Below are 19154 nucleotides of genomic sequence, written 5' to 3' on the forward strand. Positions count from 1 at the left end.
CCCTCCCCTCTACTTTACCCCCTCCCCGTGACAAGTGGCTGCTCCTTCCTCCCTACCCCGGTCGGCAGTCAGTTCCGCATCCGGCGCGGTTGTGTCACTTCCTGCTTACGCTGGCGCTCTCCCTTTCCCCCTCTTCCCAGACCCGGATGGTGACTGGCGGCGGCGGCGGTTCCAGGGACTGTCAGTGAGTGGCTCCCCTCGGGCCTCTTGTGCTGAGGGCGGTGGCGACAGCGGCCAGGAAGATGGCTGCGGCGGCCTCCTGCTCTTCGGCAGTGGCGGCGCCGGCTGGGCCCGGGCCAGGGCCCGGGCCGGTGGCGGCTGGGCCGGGTTCTTGCGAGTGGCTGCTGCTGCGGGACGGCTGCCTGCGCTGCGACGCCGACGGTCTCTGCAGCCTGTGCTACCACCCAGCTCTCAACGCCATCCTGGCCGTGACCGCTCGTGGCGCCATCAAAGTCATCGACGGCACCTCGGGGGCCACGCTTCAGGCGTCGGCACTCAACGGTGAGTGCCGGGCCCCGCGGCCTGCCGGGCCCCTCCGCCGCGGCCCGGGCGGTGGGAGGATCGGGCCGTAGCAGCCCTCGGGACGACTACAGGGCACGATCACGGCGCTGCGGAGTCACGGGGGAGGCAGGCTGGAGGGTTTCCTGAAACAGGTGTTGTGGCGGGCGAGGGGCTTCCGCGTGGGGAGGCTCGTGGGGAAAAGGCTAGGTTTCATTCGGGCCCTTGGTTCTGGGGAGGTTCTCCTGTCTCTGTTTCAATCCTTCTCGCTCTTCAAGCCTGAACAGTTCCTAATTTTGGGAGCAGAAATACTCATGTAGGCAGCATTGAGGCGTTTGTTTTATTGGTGTGGGGTTTTGTTTATTTGTTTTGGTTGGTTGGGTTTTTTTCCCTGTAAAACGGATTGGCGTGGTTACTAAAAGATGAAATGGAGATGGAAGGCTATTATATATAGGGCTGTATTTTTGTATTTTAATTTATCAGGTGTGCTTGTGGATAATGTAACGTTGATATTTTCAAAAATTAGAAGCAGGATGTTATACAGGGTAGGTTCTAGTTCTTGTTGATATGTGATATTTTAATAATTTATTTATTGAGCTTTAATCTGGGTTTGTTAAGAAGCCTTATTTCTTAAAGGTGTCATTTGTCTTATAGTTCAGAATTATTTAATGTCAGAATCCTTCATAAAGTTATTTGGAGATATATATATTTGCACAATTCTCCATGCCGCTGAGTATACTGACTTTTTCTGGTGCTAGTAACAATATCCCTGCCCTTATGTTAAGAAGGCATGATTGTCTACTAACTTTGTGGAGGTATTTCTGTTATCCTGAAGCAATTTTCGTGTGTTCAAGTTGATGTTATTGTACTATCTACAAGCTGGCTCTATAGAAAAAGATATATGTGCCATTAACAGCTTTGTTCCTGGGTCATTAATGGTTCTTAAATTCTGGTACTTGTCAGAATATTGGTGGGGGACTTACTTAGTATGTTGTGAGAGCAATCCTTGGAATAGAAAGACAGGATTCTTACTAGTTGTATGTTTCTATGTTCAGATTCTCCTTACCATTATATAGTTGAGTGTTGCTAATAAGATCTAATTTTGCTGACTGCTGGTAGTGAGGGGTTGGTGTTTGCCACCTCTATGTGGCATAGTGATGTCAGGATTTGTACAGAGATTACACAGTCTAGATAATGTGTATACTTTGCCCTTGAAAACCAGCAACTGTATTACAGTGTCAGACTGAAGAGAACAGGACAAAAATGTCTGATTTCCTTTCAGAGATTAAAGTTGGTACATTATGAAGTGTAAAGGTTAAGTATTTGGGGTAATAGAAATTTTGTGGCATTATTGAGAAGCTGTCACTTGCTTTTGTTGTCAATCACTTGTATTGAAAATGAGGATCTTGTGTGGTGTTTCCTGCTTTGTTCAGAATTCAGATCACTTTGTTTCTGTAATTCCTTTTCTTCTATTGTCCTCTCTCCTAAAGCACTTTTTATTAATAATTTCATTCTTTTCTTCAAACTCTTGCTGGAATATATGAATTGCATTGAAGTTGTGGATGAAGAGGGCATAAATCAAGGACTTTGTCTATAATTTGTAGTCTGTGTAGGAGATGTTTAATTCTCATGAACAGGAAAAGAGGAGAACTTTAAATCAAATCCTAAATTATTGTTTTACACTTTTCCATGATAAAATCCTTGCAAAGGACTAGATTTAGTATTCAAAATGCTAATGATAATTCTCCTCTAAATAGTAGCTATTTAAAAATAACTTACTACTTTGCTTCTGTTACATGCATTCAGTCATTCAGACATTCAGTGTCAGTCCTCTCTGTGACATCATGACTGTAAAAGATGTTTTCTAGTCCTCCTCATATGAAACAACAGAATTGCTTGTAATCTACCCATATTTTATCTGTGCAGTGTAGCTGATGATTGCATTACTGGAAAAAAAATACATAACCTTAGGTTAGGCTGAAGAAACTTTAAATGAATGTCCTCATAAATTCAGACCTTCATGCCTGTCAGAAAACTGGTTCATCTCAGCAGTTGGTGTCTGTTAGGGCTGCTGGCAACCATGTTTGCTCTTCTTCTCTCCCTCTTCAGCCCTTCTTTGGGAAGAGGAGGGAAAGGGGATTCAACTGTTCTTTTGAAGTTTGCCTGCTCTGTACAGCTTGAGGTTTTTTCGTGTAGCATAGTAGTAGTTGGACACTCAGACCTGTGGAACCAACTCTGTCCCTGATTTCTCCCCTGCCATAAATGACAGGTCAAAGGATTTTGCTTCAGGGACTTCTGGTGCTATAACTAAAAATAGAGTCCTTAGGAATTAAACCTGCTTCTCTTGGGAGACTGCTTGTCCTCCTTGGTAATTGGGACTGCAGGTCTTTTGTCCTGCCAAAACATTTACAGAAAAGTTGTTGCTCGTTACCCAAGTTAAAACAAAACATAGCAGGCCTCTCTCTGGAAAGCAGAGCAAGAAAAAAGGATCCCTCATGAAGGGAGGACGGAATAAAAGAAAACACCACCAGGCCTCACTGTTGCTTTTATTTGCAGTTGCAGTTCACTGTGGCAATACATTAAACTTTTAGCTCATTCTCAGTGAAGAGATTGAACCTGAAGATTACCGAACCTGATAGAACAGTGGAAGCTACCTTCATTAAAATGTAAACGCAGATTTCTCTCTTTGATGTGTAAAAGTACAAGACAGAAGATTTGCAGACAAAATGGTTATAAATGGTTTCCACGAAATTAGGATGTGGTCTCTGGTCTGCATGCTTCAGTTTCTCATGCAGATATCATTGGTCTGATGTATGTAATGATCCAGGGATGATCACAGAATCACAGAATTTCAGGGCTGGAAGGGACCTTGAAAGATCATCTAGTCCAACCCTCCTGCCAGAGCAGGATCACTTACAACAGATTACAGAGGAATCCATCTGGGCGAGGTTTCAGCATCTCCAGAGAGGGAGACTCCACAGCCTCCCTGGGCAGCCTGTTCCAGTGCTCCATCACCCTCACAGTGGAAAAAAAAATTTCCTCATATTTACATGAAACTTCCTATGCCTGAACTTCCACTCATTGCCCCTTGTCCTGTCATTGAGCATCACTGAAGAGAAGAGCCTGGCTCCATCCTCTTGGGACTCACTCTTTACATATTTATAAACATTGATGAGGTCACCTCTCAGTTTCCTATTCTCTAAGCTAAAGAGCCCCAGCTCTTTAGCTGAGCCCAAACTGTAGGAATCCAGTGAAGATTGTGATCATCATTATACCATACTGAATCTTCATCAGATCACTTTCTTGAAAGTGCATGATCATCTTTAATCTGTTTCCTGTATGGGCACTGTGACTTTTTACTCTACTAAGGCTGTTGCATGCACACAATTCTTCTAATTACTGGATATTATGCATTTCTGTGTTTGCTAGTAGTGATTAGTCAGGACTTGTTTTGAATCTGTCATGCAAGTCTATCAAGTACTTTATTTTTCCTCTTAGGCATTTAAATATTTGTGTTTTCAGTTGCAAGTTGAGCACTGGTAGCCAAAAAGCATGAATGATCCATCTCCAAATACAGCACTAAGGATGAGTCTTTTCCTCTACCTCAAAAAACCCCAAACAAAACCAAAAGTCAGACAATCATCACCACCTCCTGCAAAACAAAATTCTTGAATAATCTTCAGTAGCTCTTCATTAGTAGAGGTGTTTAATTTATCAGTTCCTTCCATTTACAAATAAAATAAAAAACTTTTTGAACTGGAAGAGTGCTGTAATTCTCAGAGCAGCCTTTTCAGGAGCACGATAAGAAACTAAAATGTACTGTTGGGTGGAAAGCAACCATCTTGAAATGTCTCTATAGGTTTTTCTAGATCAGTTTGGCACAGCGGTATCTTCAGACCCTTGGTCACTAAAATGCACAGTGTTTCATTGTCGAAGCCTTGTAAATTCCTATAGATGCCCTAAAAATAATCCAAACGCAGACATCTGAATCCATACAGGAAATAATCTGTTCCTTGTACATACATACTAGTTCCTCTAGGGGAAACAGGCACTTGGCATTATCACTAGAAGCCCTCAACCACTGTTCCTCAAAAAAAAGAATGTAGAAGGAAATGGTTCCCAGCACAGGAGGCTTACCTGCAGCAGCAAGTTCAACACCATTGTCTGTCTGTCAACATTCTCTTTTGGGAAGCTCTGTTTGTTTTCACTTGGATCACTTTGAATTATGGAGCCTTGGAAATGTATCAAGGGATATCCAGTTCAATTTCTTTTTTATTTCTTTCCATGTGATGCAAGAGGCAATACAAGAAGAAATGTTCTTTTTGCAGCTTGGAAGTCATAGAAGGCATGTACGCTTCTTATAATCTCCAGGGAGAAACTGTTGGGATACTTTGCTGTCCAGTTCTAGGCTTGAGTTATTTGAAGACATCATCAGCAATTCAACTGTTTCAGGTTCATTGTGGTAATTGCTACTCAAGTTGTCTCCTTCATTCCTCAAAATTGGGACAGGTTTCTTCGTATTCTGGGCTCTTATTTTCATTTTTTTTTAATTTCGAGGTGCAAAAAAAAAAAAAAGCCAATTGCTCCCTCTTTACTTTCTCATCACATGAGGAGTGTTCCCAAATATCTCATGATCTGCTACATCCCACCTTGCATTTGTGTACTTGGATGACAATGTTAATCTGAGTAAAATGCTTCTCAAACAGATTGTTCTATTAATGTGAATTATTTTATTGATGTGTATCATGTGTATATGAAGAACATTAATCATTAAGAAAGAAAATAGGAAAACTTAGATTTGAGTTCAGTGGTTTGTGACCAGTAAAGATTCTAGACTGCTCTGTGCTGCACTTGTCTGCTAGTGTAATCAGAATATGTCAAGTTACTTACTATGTGTCTTGCCAGACTGTCAAGGTGCCATTAATTAATATTTCCAGGCTCTGTGGAAGCACATCAAGATTACCTTGTTCAGAAGGTAAAATAGATTAAAAATAGAGATCTTATTCCCACATGCCTTTAAAGGAGTGTTTGCATTACCCTGTATATTGCAGGGATCCCGAAGTAACAACAGAGAGAGATGCAGCCATGTGTTATGTTGCCAGGCAAAATAACACCGTATTTTCCATTTCATTGTCAGATCATTCATATCTGTGTTGATGGATTCATGGCTATCATTGCAACATTAGCACTGTATTATTAAAGGTTGCAGAATGCTTTAATGTCAGATAATCAGAAATTTCCTAGTCCTCTACAAATGGACTTTGAAAAAGGTCTTCTGGAGGAAGATGTATCTTGAAATGCTTCTTGCTGACCCAAAAAAGAAACCCTGTACTCTGTACCAAGGACTTGAAATTTGCCTTCCTGCCCTCTTTCATCTCATGGGTAGTTAAGGTATGTCTTGTTGGTATGAAGAATTCTTGGGAAAATACTCATGTTTTAATCTCAGTGCTGATTGTGCTCCAGCTTTGGTCAATTTTCAATAGTAAGACAGGTTGTTTTCAGGACAGCTGGCCTCCTGAGCTGGTTGATGGGGTCAGGGAGCAGTATTGCCCCCCTGTAATCCAGGAGGAAGCAGTTAAGAGACATGCTGAGCCACTTGGATCCTCACAAGTCTATGGGACTGGATGGGATCCATTCTAAGGTAATGAGAGAGCTGTCAGATGAGCTTGCTAAGCCACTCTCCATCATTTTTCAACAGTCCTGGCTCACTGATGAGGTCCTAGATGACTGGAAGCTGGCCCATATGATGCCCATCCACAAGAATGGCCGGAAGGAGGAGCTGGGTAATTACAGGCCTGTCAGCCTGACCTCAGTGCCAGCAAGAGTATGGAACAGGTCATCTTGAGTGCAATCACACAGCACCTACAGGATGGCCAAGGGATCAGGCCCATCCAGCATGGATTTAGGAAGGGCAGGTCCTGCCTGACCAACCTGATCTCCTTCTATGACCAGTTGACCCACCTGGTGGATGTGGGGAAGGCTGTGGATGTAGTCTATCTGGACTTCAGCAAAACCTTTGATACCATCCCCCACTTAAGCTTATCCCAGACTGAAGATTCACCTTGCTTCTTTCAAGCTTTTGATAGCAATTATGTCTGATTTTTTGGTATGGTATTGCACTGTATTTTCAGATTTTCCTTCCAAATTACTTCAAAGCAGGAAACACAGTTATCCATCCTTGCTATTACAAGGATTCTTTAATTCTCCCTGAGCAGTATGATGTCTTTCAGAAATACTTCTTAGGCTGTCTTGGAGATGGACATAATGCTTACAGTCATGTGAACTCTTAGACAACTTTTGAGCATGTTAGTCTATGCTGTGACATAGATTTTTTGCATGTTGTCTGTTCCACTGGGATCAGTAGCTGCTTACCGTTTACTTTTTTTTTTATATTTGAATAAAAGTTATACATGTGGATCAGTTCACTTCCCTGATGATTCTTAAGTGATACCACAGTATTGCTTTCTGCTGTTAGAAAGCTGTCCTTTAAATAGTTAATGGTCTCTTAATTGCAATGACTGTTCGCAGTCACTAGATGAATGCTTATAAGTGAGTGGACACTTCAAGAAAGAACAGCTATTGCATGCAGTTTTCCCATTTATATGAATTACCTGTGGTTTCTGTTCAGTCAAATATTGGATTGTGCCTTTGCTACCTTATTGTTGGGAAGAGTATCAACATGTGGTAAAGACTCAGTGCATACAGCTAGTCAAACAGTTGACTGAAAGTCTGGTGTATGCAAACCATTTTTTTGAAGATTTGCATGTATGCTAGGGGAAATAGCACTCCACAGATAAGGAGGATGCACAAGAGACAGGGGAGAATGAAAGATTTTGTTTTACAGCTTACATTAAAAGTGTACGAGTTATGGCAGTAATAACTGTCACATAATGGTAAATGCTGTGATGTTTAAAATTTTCTTAAGTTATTTACCAGGGCTGTCCAGTGAGTATTTTATCAAAATTTCTGTAATGTGTAACTTGGAATATTTGCTTCTCAGTTAAGTAGACCTGAAAATCAGTCGCGTTAGTGAAAATGCATACCCAGTCTCAAGTGCTACTTAATGAAGGCTTGCACAGTGTCTGGTCTGTCTGCAGTCCTTCAGTCCCCTGTACAGTTCATGGAGGGAAAACTGATCCACTGCTCTTCCCTGACCTGACTGTGTGAAGCAATCAGGATCTCATCTGAGCATTTGGCAGGTGTTGGAGAGTTTGATAAATTGTTTACTGAGCAACAGGCTACAGAGACTCTTGTGGAAAACCTCTTACAGAGAGGAAGAGCTGGTAGGGTGAGGAATAGGACTGAGAACTATGATGAAGTGGCTGGATGACAATGGGGAAAAAGTTAGAAAGGGTTAAGTAGGAAGCTAGGAAGATGGCAGTGTTTTATTGGAGAGCAAGAAGACACTGGCGGTTGTAGAGAAATACTGTGACAGACTTAGTTGGCCTGTTTTCTGTGGGATCCTTAAGTTCATTTTATGATGTAAATGATGGCATGCAAAACTGATAGACTTTTTTGATAGTTTATGTTGTTGTTGTTCAGCATTTTACAGCTTTTGTAAGTCAGAATTATCAATATTAGCATTTTCCAACAAATAATACTAGGTTCAATACAGAGAGAGGAAAAGTCTTTACTCAACTTTTAGAGGAATGAACTTCCTATTGCCTATAGAAGAAACCTAGCAAGATCAGTCTTACAAGGTTTAAGTTAGCTTTTCCAAATGTCCCTTCTTAGTGACATAACTAAAGTTAAACTTACAGAGTCACCCTATTCAAATATTTCTATACTGCAAATATGTCTTAAATATACATATAAGGTTTTCAATTTTGCCAGCTTCTCTGAGTTTGAAAAAGCATCCTTATGACTAGTTTCACTTTTAAATGTAATGTAAACATGAACGTATCTACTCTGTTCTACTTCAGCTTCCAGTTATTAGGAGAATGTAAGAATTTAGTGGAGTTGGGGATCTGGCGTACTGCACTGTAAACTGACTCATAATGCCAGAATTAGATCTTGGAGTTATGCTAGAAATATGAAATACTGGCTAAACACTCAATAGCTATCATGTAAGCAGATATCAGGGAAGTTGTCAAGAGCCCAGCTGAGAATGTTAAGTCCATTTCAAATGCCTATATGTGTGCAATTTTGATTTTTTCAGTCTCAAAGATTGTAACAGTCCTAGAAGCTGAAGGTGTGGGATGGTTTATGCATGTGAGATAGTATTCAGTTTGAAAAACAGTGATGAGGATGATATGGAATAGGGAGATAAGAAAGTGAGAGAGATTTGCAAAATTCTGAAAGTGTTCAAAAATGTAAATTGGGAGTTGATGATCTCTCTAGAGCAAGAGCTGACAGCATCAAAAGAAGTAATGGAAAGAAATAGTAAAATATGGAACTCCTGGCTACAGAATATTGTGGATGCAGGATATGTGTAATTGCAACAGTGCTGGACAAAATGATAGAAGAACAACCCTATAATCATTATATAAAAAAGAAATAACTATTGTCTCAGAAGGTCTCTGAGCACATATTAACAGGGGCTGAGACTGTTACTGGGAAGTACCTTTGTATACATAGCCTTTCTTAAATTCTTCACTACACAGTTTGAACTACTGTCTTGGACAAAATGTGGAGTTACGTGTATTTTCCCCTGATCAAGTATGATTGCTTCACTGTTCAGTATTGAATTTCCTTGAAAGTATTGTCAAAAAGTGAAAGATAGTAACTCAGTTTAATACAGCCATTTAACTGTTGCTGCACTAATGGAAGACTGCTATTAGATTTCTTCCCAGACTCTTTTACTCTTATTTTGCAGACTAAACAAGGCAAATTTTCTTAGTCTTTCTTCATATGGGGTATGCTCCAGCCCTTTTAGCTGTCTTAGTATGCCTTCATGACACTTACATATACATGCTGATACCTCATATGAACCAAAGCTGGTCATGGTATTTGGGATATGGGCTCAAAATTGCTTGGTAGGGACTAATCTCTTCCTCTCATCTGCTGTCTGTGTTGTCATGGGAAGGATGCATTGCTGCCTCTTGTTCAGCCTATCCATTAGGATCTCCAGGTTCTTTCTGTTGAGTTGCCATCTAGATATTTGGTCCTCAGCTTCTTTTGATAGTAGGGGGTTATAGTCAATATTAATAGGGGGTGTTATAGTCAATATCAAGTGTAAGACCTTGCGTTTGTCTATGTTGAATTTAAGGAAGTTGTGTCAAGCCATTTATCTGGCTTTTTGAGATCCTTTTAAAGGGCACCCCTGCCATTTAATACATCGGTTGCCCTCAGTCTCCTTTTGTTCACTGGCATCCACAGTCTTGCTAAAGTTGCAGTCTGTCCCATCATCCAAGCCATTGCTGAAGGTAGTATACCATACTGAGCTTTGCTCATTGCTGTTCAGAAATGGCTGCCAGGTAGATGTTGAATCGTTAACTACTAACTATGCTCATGACATGTAGCCAGTTTCTCACTTGCTGTGCAGCCCACCCATCTGCTTTTGAGAGTTCTGCTTCTCCCAACTTGATATATTGGTGCTTGTGGGAGGGTGAAGCTGAACTATTTCTTGCCAGATAGTCTTGGGGGTTCAAAAAGTGCTGTAATTAGAGATGTTTTCTGCTGTTATGGAGACTGCAGGGTGGACTTGGATGCTCCTTCTGGTTTTGTGACTGGTGGTAAAATTTAATCTGGCAAAGATTCTTTGTTGTGAAATGCTGCAATGAAAATTGTTCTTGAAGAACAGGAACTTCCTGTTACTGAGCTGTGAAGTATTCCTTACCAGTCTGTGGTTCTGGGTGGATGGTCTTGTATAATCTGTCTGTGCTACTTGTGAAAGACAATTTTCCTGAAATTTTTTAATCATAGTTTTTCACTTTGAGAAGATGCTGACAAAGGCATTGTCCTCTGTGAGGTGTTTGCAGAATTGCAGGGACTTGAATTTTCACAAGTTATGAGTTTGCAGCAACGATTGTGGAATACCTTGTGAAATCTTTCATAATTTGTTCTTAGGATAATTGTATAAAGCTCTGAGTTTTGTATGGCATGCAAAGCAGCAGTAATGCCAGATACACAGAGATCTGAAACAACATAAAGAGTGTGGGCATGAAGAGCTCACCAGTGTTTTCCTGCTGAATCAGTTTCTGTTTACATCTGTAGTGGAAGAGGACCCTATGCCAGTGGGTTTTTATTTATATACTGAAACATTTTAAGAGTTAGTGTTTAGCTGCTTGATCTAACATATCTAGTTAATATTCATGTGGTAGTCTCTAATGCTTTGGCCCAGATAACACGTTGTTCTGCTCTAGAGATACTGAAACAACTCTCTCCTGTTTATTGGTAAAGGAAAAGATAAACTGTAGATCACGTCTTGTTCTTGATTGGCAAATAAGGGAGTTAGAAGGCACTTTGTGATGTTAAGTTGAGCATTTCTGCCTCCTTTAGTTTTTTTGTTGTTTAGACAATGTTTTAGGTTTTCTATTTCACCTCTGGTTTTGCTTTATTCATCCATTTTGGACTGCTCTTCTGGATGATGTGGCAGATAGAGGTGTGTTATATAGTTAAACCTGAAAGAGAAAATGTTGCTTGTGTACAGCTTGTACCTGTCTACATCATCTAAAATAGCAACTTGAACTTGCTTTCATCAAATAGATTGATTTCAATGAAGTGTGAGACTGCTTTTATTTTGGGAAAGGAGGGACTGACCCATGGAGTATCTTTATGGTGGCAGCAGTGTTCTTTGCTGAGGTGATGTTTAGAGCAAATGAGGAGCTGCGCTGGGCCTGGACATGGAAGATAAAATGGCACTGCTGAAGTTTACACTGAAGATGTAGGTGAGGAGGAGGAACGAGACAGAATCTAACTGATAACTTCAGTAATGATGAAAGTCATGGCCCAATTTGGCCATAGCTTAGCCATAGTCTCATTCCAGTGTTCCCAAATATTCATGTCTCTGTTTACTTTGGCAGCTACTGATGTAAAAAACCCATTGAGATAGCTTTCTTCTTTTTAAACTGGATTTGCAGTGGTTTGCCTTTTGTCCTCAATTGTGTGAAAATGTTACCTTTTGCAGCTAATACATATAGCTGTGATTTTATGTAGTATTAATTCAAAATAGTTTCTTGAAACTGTAGCAAGTTAAGACAAGTAGCAAGTGAGTTAAAATGTAGCAAGTGAGTTAAGTTTTATATATGTAGTGTAGAACTTCTTCAAACTGCAAGTGTTCTGATATGCTTGCTCTGGCAAACTTGTGTTATTTAGGTAGCTTGCAGTGAGAAGTTATACTTAGTAACTGGATGTTTCAGTTTTATGATTATATGAAACAGTGGCAATAGGAATGGCACTTGCCTCACAACAGATGTGGACAATAAGATACATAAGTTTTGGGGTTTTTTTTATCCCAGGTGTATGTGAAACATTCATGAAAAGTAATTGAGCAATGTCCTGTCAAGAAGCATTTTTGTTAGCAATGGAAAGGGTAGTTTTGCTGTTTGCTAACCTGCGTTCTGGAAGGAGAATTTCACATAATGTATTACCACATGTGATAGTATTTCCTAAGCTCAAAGTTTTACACTTACAGCTCAGGAGAGAAAGGGGGAAATGAAAATGTTATTTTTAATCCTAACAACAAATTTTGAAGTCTGCTATTGTACCATTCCTTTCTCCTGAGTTTTTTTATTTTTTTTTAATTCTCTTGCCTTTGAGAAACTAATGTTTAGTCTAATGTTACAGACTTAATAAGATAAGCCTTTGGATCTCATGAACTACCCCTTTGGGTTCCCATGATTGCAGTATTTTGAAATGAGTACTGAGATACTGTTTGAATATGTATTTTAAATTGGAAGTGCAAAAGCTAATATCATCATACATAGTGTGTGTTTGGCTGATCTGGATGGATTTTATTTCTCAAAAAAATCATGCATTAATTTTTAATCTGAAGAGCTAGTTGCATTCATAGATCAAAGTTATGAATGTTCCTTCAGATGTTAGCATCATGGAATTAGTGTTATGATACATGTGTTTACCACTCTCACTTTATTGCTGCAGATAAAAGTGTTGGTTTAAAGTAATTTAGAAACTATTTGACGCTTGTATGCTCTGCATCAGGAGCTTGTCAGGAGGATTACTGACTTTGCAATATGCTTTAGTGCCATTCCTGGCTAGCAGATTTCAAGGTGAATTAACTTTTTTTCACTATTAGAAAAGATAAAGGAGTTACTATCATCGTTACCCTACATCTCTTCCTGATGGTGGCCACATACTCAAGTGGCAGCCTCTTTCTCTTAATGCCTGCAGGTAAGTGGACACAGTAAATGCTGCTTATACTTAGGTAGTCTCTGAACAAATTTGTTTTCTGTAATATATTTTGTAGATCAGATTTGCATCACAAGAAGTTGCTGATCTCTATTCTGCATTGTCTGAATTAAAGAAAGCAGAGGGAATGTTCCTATTCTTAATTTCTGCAGTCAGGTTTATTTACTTTTAAGATTTTCATGTTCCTAGTGCTAAGGTCACTATAGATGACATATCATAAGCTATTCAGCTTGCACTTTGAGCATGCTAGCAGCCTGCCAGGTTTCTCTAGAGGAATTCACTAAAGGTTTACTGACTTCTTGGTGAATTATTTTGTTTTTAATCCTAGATGGATAAACTGGAGATACTGGGAGAAGCTATGATTCACTTGTGCCAAGACTGAAAAGCAAATTTGTAAAAAAAAAAAAAAATTGAGTGACTTTCTCCTTCCACTACCCAAAATAAATTACACCTGAAGGCATTAGAGTTAAAATGAGAGTAACAACTCGATTTTGGTGCTCTGGTTTGGTGAGGTTACGTGAAACTTTTGAACACTGATTTGTGATCACTGCTTATTGCTAGGAAATTTAGCCAGGCTGGACAGACAGGACATAATGTTGTAGTAGGATTGGGTAGGTTTTTCCAAACAATATCAGTCAGAGTCCTTTGGCACATTGTAAAACATTGATCCTGAGTCAGAAAGAACCCTTCTGAAGATGATGAAATTTTTCTAGGCATTTCTTCTACAGAAGTGGTGACTTCTTATATAGAGGTGACCTATAAATTCTCTAGCTTCTTGATTTTCAACCTGCTGTTTTAATCATATGACCAGCCACATGTGAACTATGATATAGTTTGTGGCTGGTAGTAGAACCATCTTGAAATGTGTTTTCTGAACTTCAAAATTAAGCGTGTGAGTTGGTAAAAAGGCTTGTCAACAGTTCAGAAGCTATTCAAAGTGTAAGCTAGTCATTTGCAGAATGTTTTTCCCAGGGTGTTGAAACCATACTAAATGTTGATTGATGGAACCTCAAGAAAAGGATTGAACTTAGCCTAGGGGAGCTTGTTTTTGTTTTATGTGCTTCAAATGAAATAAAACTGGCAAGTGTAAATAACTATCTAGAGATAGTTTGGCCAAAGTCTTTCTGTCGGCATAACTAACTCAAATATTAACCAGCACAGTGAGAATCACAACTGTTATGTAACACATTTCTTGTGCTGCAGTTAATCATTTTTGTTTTGTTACTGCATCAGAAACATTATATTGATTAGATGTGTTATTTACCTCATTAGTAAATTTCATTGGCTCCCAAAAATTGAGACTAATTACACAGAGGGTATTTGTTTAGCCATATGGTGGTTTAGACATGAGATTTCACTAACTTCACAACAGGAATAATAAGAATGGTCTAGCCTGGAAAACCATAAGGGCTGGGGCTCCTACAGTCTGCTGAACTAGTTACAAGGCATAACCCTACTCCTGCAGTTCACAGGAAATAAGGAAAGTGCAAAACAAGATGTTCATAGTGTTGGCACTGCCAGAAAAGTTCAGTTGCTTTTCTCAGTTTCTCTGGGAAGGGCACAAAAGCTGATGAAGGGTCTGGGGAGGGAACTGGGGTTGTTTAGTCTGGAGAAAAGGAGACTGAGAGGAGACCTCACTCTTTACAACATAGGAAACACATCAGTTTGTTGAAAGTCAGAGTAGCTAAAATTCCAAGTTTTTACCATCTCAAGAAGTAAAGATTTTGTTGAAGTGTTGCATTACTTTCCAGAGCAGATAGTAAAGAACTTCTATAAAAGCTGTATTCTAAACGAATTTTGCTTTTTGTTTTTCCCTTTATAGCAAAACCAGGTGGACGAGTGAAATGTCAGTATATTTCTGCTGTGGATAAAGTGATCTTTGTGGATGATTATGCAGTAGGATGTAGGAAAGATCTGAATGGCATCTTACTGTTAGACACAGCTCTGCAAACGCCAGTTTCAAAACAAGATGACGTGGTTCAGCTTGAATTGCCAGTTACAGAGGTAAGATGGGGGTGGGGAAAGAAATACTGAAACCAGACATTTGACCCTGAGTTTCTAGTGTGATATTAACTGCGTGTGTTGGAAAAAGGTTCTTAGTTGTTAGGTGTCATAGGGCAATTACATTTTTGAAGTTATCTGTATCTCAAACACATAAGAGCTTGCCTAATTGAGAGCACGTTATTTCACACGAAAGAACTTTCTTGTGACCACAAATAGGGATTAATTTCCAGAACTTTGTTAGTGCTAATATATAGAAGTTATATGTACTTTTGGATGTCAGTCTGAGCTACTAGACATCCTTCATTTTTTTCTGATTTAGGTTTTCAGGGAGAATTAAAAAAAATCAAAATCAGCTCATGTGGTGTGGCTACACGTGAAGAATTAATACGGGAATCTTAAGTTTTCTATCTGGGTCAGTTGGCCTAATGAATTCCGCCCCCCCCCACCCTGCAAATCTGGTTTCCTTTCCTTTTACAATTCCTCCTGGTTTAAGGCAGTATAACTAAGCATTTAGTATCATTTCAAGTAAATCCAATGTGTACGTTTTTGCTTGGGAGTGTAGTGGTTAGGATTTTGTTGCATTGATTTACCTTCAATTATTGTAACATTTCTTTGGTGAGGTAGAAGGTACATTCTTACTTTCAAATCTTGTTTAGTACAACATAGCTAAATTGCTTCTACTCTAAGGCACTTGGTAATGAGGAAAGTACCTTTCACCATTGTAGTAGTCATGAAGTAGTAGACCTGGGAAGTAAATCTGCACCACAATTTCTATTACAAACAAGATTAATTCTTTGTTTTGAGAAAAGCATCTGCCAGTGGTAATGTTTAGAATAGTGCTTTCAGTCAAACAAATCTAAACAGCAAAATCCATTCTGTTTGGAACAGTTTGTGGCTGTTTAAAGGACTGGCTGGCCCTTGCCATTGGGAAACATTTCCCTGTGATTGTAATTTGAAATATTTCATGTAACGATAAAGCTGTACGTTATTCAAGGATCCCCTCTTCTGAGCCCAGGTGGGCAAGAGTATCAGGAGGCCTGCATAGATGAACAGGGAGCTCCTGAACACTGTTAGCTACAAAAACAAAGCCTAGAAGAGGTGCTAGCAGCCAGGGATCAGGTTAGGAAAGCTAAGGTCCAGATAGAATTAAATCTGGCTAGGGACATCATGGGTAGCAAGAAAATGTTTGGGTTTGTTTGTTTTTTTTTTTTTTAAAGTATGTAAGTGACAAAAGGAACAGGGAAAAAGTGGGCCCCTTCTGGAAGGAAGTGGAGGACCTGGTCACACAGAATATGGGGAAGGTTGAGGTACTCAACAACTTTTTTTACCTCAGCCTTCAATGATAAGGACTCCAACCACACCATTCAAGTTGCAGAAGATAAGGACAGGGACTGGGAGAATGAAAATTTTCCCACTGTAAGAGAAGACCATCTAATGAACCTGAAGGTTCACAAGTCCATGGGACCTGACAAGATCCATCTGTGGGTCCTGAGGGAACTAGCAAATGATGCTGCAAAGCCATTTTCCATCACATTTAAAAAGTCATGGCAGTCTAGTGAAGTTCCCACTGACTAGAAAAGGGGAAACATAACCTTCATTTTCAAAAAGGGAGATAAGGAAAACCCAGGGAACTACAGGTCAGTCAGTCTCACCTCAAGTGCCTGGCAAGATAATGGAACAGAGCCTCTTGAAGACTCTGCTAGGGCACGTGGAAAACGAGGAGGTGGTTGGTGTTAGCCAACATGGCTTCACCAAGGGCAAACCCTGGCTGACAAATGTGGGTTTTTATGATGGGATCACTGCATTGGTGCATAAGGGAGGAGCAACTGATGGCGTCTTCCTGGACTCTGCGTGCATGGCATCCTGGTCTCTAATTTGGAAGGACATGGATTTAATGGGTAGACCACTCAGTGGGTGAGAAACAGGCTGCTCTCAAAGAGTTGTGGTCAATGGCACAATGTCCAAATGGAGACCTGCGATGAATGGAGTTTCTTAGGGACTGGTACTGGGACCTGTGCTGTGTAAGAGCTGTGGGATCAAGTGCACCCTCAGTGAGCTGGCTGATGACACCAAGCAGTGCGGTGTGGTTGATGTGCTGGAGGAATGGCATATTCAGAGGGACCTTGACAGGCAGGAGAGATGGGCCCATGCCAACTTCATGAAGTTCAACAAGGCAAAGTGCAAGGTCCTGCACCTGAGTTGGGACAATCTCAAGCACAAATACAGGCTGGGTGAAGAGTGGATTGAGGGCAGCCCTGCAGAGAAGGACTTGGGGGTGCTGGTTGAGGAGGCCCTTGACATGAGCTGACAATATTCACTTGCAGCCCAAAAAGCCAACCGTATCCTGGGCTGCATCAAAAGATGTGTGGCCAGCAAGTGATTCTGCCCCTCTACTCTGCTGTGGTGAGACCCTGCCTGCAGTACTGCATCCAATTATGGAGTCCCCAGCACAAGAAGGATAGGGACCTGTTGGAGAGGTCCAGAGGAGAGCCATAAAAGATGATCAGAGGGCTGTAGCACTTCTATGAGGATGGGCTGAGGGAGTTTGGTCTGTTCTGAAGAAAATGTTCCAGGGAGACCTTACTGTAACCTTCCAGTATTTGAAGGGGGCTTACAGGAAAGCTGGAGAAGGACTATTGAGAAGGGCATGTGGTGATAGGGTAAGGGGCAGTGATTTTAAGCTAGAGCAGATTTAGATTGGACATTTGAAGAAGCTCTTTGTGATGAGGGTAGTGAGACACCGGAATAGGTTGCCCAGAGAAGTTGTGGGTACCTTATCTCTGGAAGTGTTTTAAGATCATGCTGGATGAGACACTGAGCAGCCTGGTCTAGTGAGAGGTTTTCCTGCCCATGACAGGGTGGGTGGAATCAGCAAATCTTTAAGGTCCCTTCCAACTCAAGCTAGTTTTCAAATCTTAGCCCACCTAACAACAGATACAGAATTCTCTGTGCCTTGCATATAAAGCATACGTTTAAGTCTTGCCCATCAACATGAAGTTAGCAGACACAGGGACAAGTTGGAAACAGATGGGGCTAGGAGAAAGGTCTATAAATGGATGTTTATAGTGTTCCTTTCTGGATGCATTATTTCTGACTTTTAAGAATTTTTAGATTTAAACTATCTTGGATTTTTCTGCTTCATTTTTCAGCTTCATGATACTAGTATTGTAGGTAATTTTATCTCTTTTGTTGCAACATTGTTTTTCTCATTTTCATCTACCTTTTTTAAGATAGAAAGCTACTCAGAAACTTGTCAAAACTTCGCTGTTGCTCTCACTTTTTGTCCCTAAAGCTGAATAAATCCTTTTGAAGGGAAAGCACTGGTGATAGATGTCTTGTTTTTCCTTGGCTTTAATTCTGTTTTAGTTGTTTATATGACTGATTTGTTTAACATTTGGTCATATTGCCCTTGAGGGAACTGGTAGTTACTGCCACTGTTGAAGTTTGTCTATTGATTAGCCTACAAAGTGAGTTTTGGAACTAGTTACTCAACTCTGGGTCTTTTATTGGAATTATGATGATATAACATAATAAAGTAGGATATGATGAATTGTGTTTCCTAGAGTAATGGAGCAGATGTAGTTCCTCAACATGGATCCTAACTTTCTTGTGCATCTGCATTTCAGGCTCAGCAGCTGTTATCTGCTTGCATAGAAAAAGTAGATATTTCTAGTACAGAGGGATATGACTTATTCATCACACAGCTGAAGGATGGTTTAAAAAATACCTCACATGAAACAGCAGCAAATCATAAAGTTGCAAAGGTAAGAATTTCTTTGTACTGTTTAATATGGATTCCCAAGTCTGGTTTGTTTGGCTACTGTTACTGAAGCATACAAAATGCCTGACTTAGTGTGATGGATTTTTTGAAGAGGATGGAATGTATTATCTGCTCCCTAGTTCCTCTGTATGAAATGTCACTTATTAAAAGAGCAAACAAGCTTAGTTTCTTGCTGATGAACCCAATTAATAAACCCAACCAAGCTTAAAATATGAAGTTACTGACTTTCCTTGCATGGTGTCCATGTTGCTGTTCTTATATTATGCCTTGTAAAATATAAACTAGGTGTATTTTTCCACTTTTTCCTTCTTAATTTAGTGGGCAACGGTTACGTTCCACCTTCCTCATCATGTTTTGAAGTCTGTCGCCAGTGCCATTGTAAATGAACTCAAGAAGATAAATCAAAATATTGCTGCCTTACCTGTAGCATCCTCTGTGATGGATAGGTTATCTTACCTCTTGCCCAGTGCACGACCAGAACTTGGCGTGGGACCTGGTCGATCTGTGGACAGGTATATTAAGACAAAATAAGTGCTGAAGTTGACCTCTTAGTTACACACTG

At 40.2% G+C, this 19154-nt stretch overlaps 1 protein-coding gene across 1 annotated transcript in view; it reads left to right on the forward strand.

Moving 5' to 3' along the window:
- Positions 1 to 242: 242 nt before the first annotated feature.
- Positions 243 to 19154, forward strand: part of BIRC6 (baculoviral IAP repeat containing 6) — a 179943-nt gene continuing 161031 nt past the window's right edge. The window contains exons 1-4 of the mRNA XM_054394854.1: positions 243 to 501; positions 14630 to 14811; positions 18438 to 18575; positions 18911 to 19104. Of these exons, the coding sequence (XP_054250829.1) occupies positions 243 to 501; positions 14630 to 14811; positions 18438 to 18575; positions 18911 to 19104 (773 nt within the window). The remainder of the gene's footprint in view (positions 502 to 14629; positions 14812 to 18437; positions 18576 to 18910; positions 19105 to 19154) is intronic.

This window comes from Indicator indicator, chromosome 2, assembly GCF_027791375.1.
Source record: "Indicator indicator isolate 239-I01 chromosome 2, UM_Iind_1.1, whole genome shotgun sequence".
Lineage (NCBI taxonomy): Eukaryota > Metazoa > Chordata > Aves > Piciformes > Indicatoridae > Indicator > Indicator indicator.